Source organism: Zingiber officinale, chromosome 10A, assembly GCF_018446385.1.
Source record: "Zingiber officinale cultivar Zhangliang chromosome 10A, Zo_v1.1, whole genome shotgun sequence".
NCBI lineage: Eukaryota > Viridiplantae > Streptophyta > Magnoliopsida > Zingiberales > Zingiberaceae > Zingiber > Zingiber officinale.
This window is the reverse complement of record NC_056004.1, coordinates 5,402,093-5,406,858: the sequence shown is the minus strand read 5'-3', so window position 1 is coordinate 5,406,858 and position 4,766 is coordinate 5,402,093. Positions and strand designations below refer to the sequence as shown.

General features: G+C 42.6%; 1 protein-coding gene across 1 annotated transcript; it reads left to right on the top strand.

Annotated features, from left to right (window-relative positions):
• Nucleotides 1-271: 271 nt before the first annotated feature.
• On the top strand, nt 272-4,387 carry LOC122027314 (protein argonaute 7-like). The gene is made up of 3 exons (XM_042586258.1): nt 272-1,030; nt 1,224-2,472; nt 2,546-4,387. Exons 1-3 carry the CDS (start codon nt 667-669, stop codon nt 3,987-3,989), a joined length of 3,057 nt encoding a protein of 1,018 aa, XP_042442192.1. The 5' UTR covers nt 272-666; the 3' UTR covers nt 3,990-4,387.
• The last annotated feature ends 379 nt before the right edge of the window (nt 4,388-4,766 follow it).

Below are 4,766 nucleotides of genomic sequence, written 5' to 3'. Positions count from 1 at the left end.
AGTCAACTCTTACAGCATCATCAATGAAATCTTATCACGCTTTGAAGATAAAAAATTTTTAAAAAATAAAAAAAATCACGCATAACAAGAACCGAGATTATGTCCTTTACCTACATCCCCCCGCACTGTCTTTGTTTTTTGCACTCTCTCTTTGACTTGAGACATTTAGCTTACCCAAAGATACCTTTTTTATCATGAGACTCCGCAGTGTGTTCATTCAATGCTGCCTCTCCAAGTAGAATAAACAGCTGCTCCTTGATCAATGCTCATTGCTCAGTTCTTTTTTTAAGGAAATCGAAAGGCCCTTCCTTGCCCCTGATATTTACTGCAGCCACAAGGCAAAATAAAAGTTTACATGCCTACTTTGAGAATTTAGTACAGGGACAGTGTTAACATCAGTGTGGAAGAAGATACTTTAAGACCCAATGGATCTTCTCTCCTTACTTCCTTCCTCCTGCCATGCTCACAATCACTTCTGCGCACCCTGGCTCCACCTTTTCCTTGTCCTGTCTTCAGGATCTCTGCCTACATCCCCTCTGTCTGTCCCTTCTTCCCTCTCATGCTCCTCTCTTCCTATCAAGCCTACATAGGCGCCAAACGACTAATACCTAATACACTGATAGATAGATAGATAGACAGAGAAAGCTTGTTGACAGAGAGGAGAGAATGGAAGAAGCAAAGGATGATGGCAAAGCACCAAGCAACCCAATGGAAGAGAGGAAGCTGATGGAGCTGTGCAATCCTAGTCACCATCATCATCGCCATCCACTCCATGGTGCCTCATGCCACAACACCAGGAGATATCAGGCTGCTGCAGCGTACCCAGCTTTACTACCACTTCCATTCACCTTGCCTTTGCCTTTGCCTTTGCCTCCTCCTCTCCTCCTTCATATCCCTCCTATCGCGTCCCTCCCGCAGGGCATCAACATCCCCAAGCCGAAAGCACACATCCACAAAGCCTTGTGGAAGGAGAAGCCCGTTTGCGATGGAAAGTTGGAGGCCAAGGTTGCTGTCTTGCCGCTCTCTCCAGGTGTTCTTGAGTTCCTTGTACTTTCCCTTGTTTGTTGCATACTTGCACTTTTGTCATTGTGGTTCTGGGCGTTGTGGCACGACACAAAGTAAAGTTTTTAGCTTTTTCTTTTCTTGGAAAAAGAAAAAGAAACAAAAATCATGCTAGCATGAGTGCTCTTTGCCCTGAACTTATGTCATAAACCTGATTGCAGAAATCAAGGTGATCAAACCACAAATCGACTCAGTTCTTGCACAAAAAAGCTCCCAAATAGATGAAAAATGCATGGGCTTTGATCAAAAGTCTCTGCTTGATTTACAAGCTTTGGTTGCCACCAAGAGGCCTGATTCGGGAGGTAGAGAGGGGTCTACAATTCACCTCCTAGCAAATCACTTCCTAGTGCAATTTGACCCCTCGCAAAGAGTCTACCATTATGATGTGAATATATCCCCACGTCCCTCAAAGGAAATTGCTAGAATGATCAAGAGAAAACTCGTAGAAGACAATTCGGATGTGCTTTCGGGTGCTTTGCCGGTTTTTGATGGCAGAAAGAACTTGTACAGTCCAATTGAGTTCCAAGAACACAAGCTTGAGTTCTTTGTAAGTCTCCCTATTCCCGTTACCAGGTGCTTGCCTAATCAAAACGGTAGCTTGATTGGGAAAGTGAAGTCTAAGTTATTCAGGGTGAACATAAGATTAACTTCCAAGCTCAGCGGTGAGGACTTGGATAAATTTTTGAAGGAAGAGAAGGACTGTGTGCCTCTGCCGCAAGACTTTCTTCATGCATTGGATGTTGTCTTGCGCGAGAATGCAACAGAGAATTGCCTCCAGATGGAGAGGTCGTTGTACTCGAACACCATGGGCGGAGCAAAAGACATTGGTGGTGGAGTTGTGGGTATGAGAGGCTTCTTTCAAAGCCTCAGACCAACAAAACAAGGCCTTGCGCTTAATGTTGATTTCTGCGTGACTGCCTTTCATGAGAGCATCGGCGTCATCCCGTACCTTCAAAAGCGTTGTGATTTTCTACGAGATCTCTCTCAGAAGAAGACTAGGGGATTGATTGGAGAAGAAAAGAATGAAGTTGAGAAGGCTTTAAAGAACATTAGAGTCTTTGTTTGCCACCGAGAAACAGATCAGAGATATCGGGTTTATGGCTTGACAGACGAAGTGACTGAGAATCTCAAGTTTAGAGATAGAGATGGGAAATACTTGATGCTGGTTGATTATTTCAGGGACCAGTATAATCATGACATACAATTCAGAAACCTCCCATGCTTACAAATCAGCAAAAGTAAGCCATGTTATCTGCCAATGGAGCTATGCATGGTTTGCGAAGGCCAGAAGTTCCTTGGAAAACTTTCAGATGAGCAGGCGACAAGGATTCTCAAGATGGGCTGCCAACGACCCTGTGAAAGGAAGGAGATCATCAACAATGTTATGGGAGGAAGAGCAGGCCCAACAAGGTGAATTCACAGTTACGTTTGGCAAAAATTGCGTTGATAGATTGGTTTTTCTAACATCCATTTTCCTTTGCAGCGGACATTATGCAGATCAATTCCAGCTTCAAGTTTCTCGCGAGATGACACAACTCTGCGGAAGAATTCTTGAGCCTCCAAAGCTCAAGCTTGGTGATGGTGGGCTTGTTAGAGATGTAACACCTTCGCGGTACGATCGACAATGGAATTTTCTTGATAGTCACGTAGCTGAAGGCTGCCATATTACAAGATGGGCTGTGGTAAGTTTTGGTGGAACCCCAGAGCAGAGATCCTGCATTCCTAAGTTCATAAACCAGCTCTCTTATAGATGTGAACAGCTTGGAATATTCTTGAATAAGAAGACAGTCATCAGCCCAATTTTTGAACAGATGCAAGTCCTGAACAATGTTCCTGTTCTCGAAAGCAAGCTCAGGAAGATTCATGATGCTTCGGGGAATTTACAACTACTTATCTGCATAATGGAGAAGAAACATAAAGGTTATGCTGATCTGAAGAGAATTTCCGAGACTGTCATTGGTGTCATAAGTCAGTGTTGCTTATATTCCAACCTAACCAAGCTCACTTCACAATTTCTAGCAAATTTATCCCTAAAGATCAATGCTAAGCTTGGTGGCTGCAATGTAGCATTATACAACACCCTTCCTTGCCAAATTCCGACAATTTTCTCTGAGGATAACCCCTCAATCTTCATGGGTGCCGATGTCACTCATCCACACCCACTGGATGATGTTAGTCCATCTGTTGCAGCTGTTGTTGGCAGCATGAATTGGCCGGCAGCAAATAAATACACATCGAGGATGAGATCCCAAACTCATCGCCAAGAGATTATCGAAGACCTAGCTGATATGGTTGGTGAGCTAATTGAGGAGTTCTTTTTATCAGGTAACAAACTTCCTAGCAGAATTATCTTCTTCAGGGATGGTGTAAGTGAGACTATGTTTCATAAGGTGCTAAAGGAAGAGCTCCGGGCCATTTGGGTGGCTTGTTTGAGATTTCTCAATTACAAGCCAACTATTACTTTCATTGTGGTCCAAAAAAGGCACCACACTAGGCTCTTTTTCAATGAAAAGAAGGCTTCTACTGGCCACTTCTTCGACGAGAACATACCTCCTGGAACTGTTGTGGACACTGTGATTACGCATCCGAGGGAATTTGATTTCTACCTGTGTAGTCATTGGGGGATGAAGGGGACAAGTAGGCCAACCCATTATCATGTTCTATGGGACGAGAACCAGTTCAAGTCTGATGAAGTGCAGAAACTGATACACAATCTTTGTTACACATTTGTCAGGTGCACCAAACCTGTATCGCTCGCCCCGCCCGTGTATTATGCTCATCTAGCTGCATACAGAGGCAGATTGTACCTCGACAGGTCAGACTCTACTGCATTCACAAGACAAACGCTATCGAGAGCTGGACCTCTACCGACTGTGCCACTGCCTAAGCTTCGAGACAATGTCAAGAAGCTAATGTTCTACTGCTGAGCAGTTTCTTCATTAACTAATAGATTTTGAACAAATTGGACGACGTGTGAAAAAACAACATTGCCAATCAATTATAAATGAAACAATATCCATTAAAGGGGACCTTTTTTTTTTGTGACGTCTCCATCGAGTATGGTACTTTGACGTGGTAGTGGTAATTCAGACATACTCAGCTGCCAAAAACCACTTGAAATCCACCCAGATACAGGAAAATTCATTCTGAAAGGGATGCAAGTATATTCTTTCCGGAGTTGTATCATGATTTTACTTGTGTAGCTCTGCTAGTTAGTAGGATGTGTATTGATGAAAATTTTCCTGTATATATAAGTTGCTTGTAAAAAGCGAACTACTCGACAATGGATTGTGATGGTGAAATGCAAAACGAATCTATTTATTGATATTGAGCATGGTCCACGTAGCTGTACGTGTATTAAGCAATTTGACAGCCAAGAAGATAGCTACTTATTTGCAAACACAGAGATGTAAATGAAATTGATCGGCAAAAGGATTGTGACATAGCGAGGCATTAAAGATATATGTTGCAGCTCTTCAGGAAAAAACGGCAGCAAATTGCATGAGGCTTCTGCCATATAGTAGCTGTGTAAGTAATGCATTAATTATTTAGTATAATTTGTTTCTCGTTTCAATTAAATTGTATTCAATGGCATCACCAGAACAACTTTGTCATGTCAGCGACATAGTCGCCCATAACAAACAACGTCTCAAGATTACGGGGATTTATAACGTTTAATATTAAAAAGAAATGCAAATATTTTT

Coding starts and splice junctions, on each gene's coding strand:
- LOC122027314 (XM_042586258.1), top strand. CDS start 667: ATGGAAGAAGCAAAGGATGATGGCAAAGCACCAAGCAACCCAATGGAA. Junction 1,031..1,223: donor TGTCTTGCCGCTCTCTCCAG/GTGTTCTTGAGT, acceptor ACCTGATTGCAG/AAATCAAGGTGATCAAACCA. Junction 2,473..2,545: donor GGAAGAGCAGGCCCAACAAG/GTGAATTCACAG, acceptor TTTCCTTTGCAG/CGGACATTATGCAGATCAAT.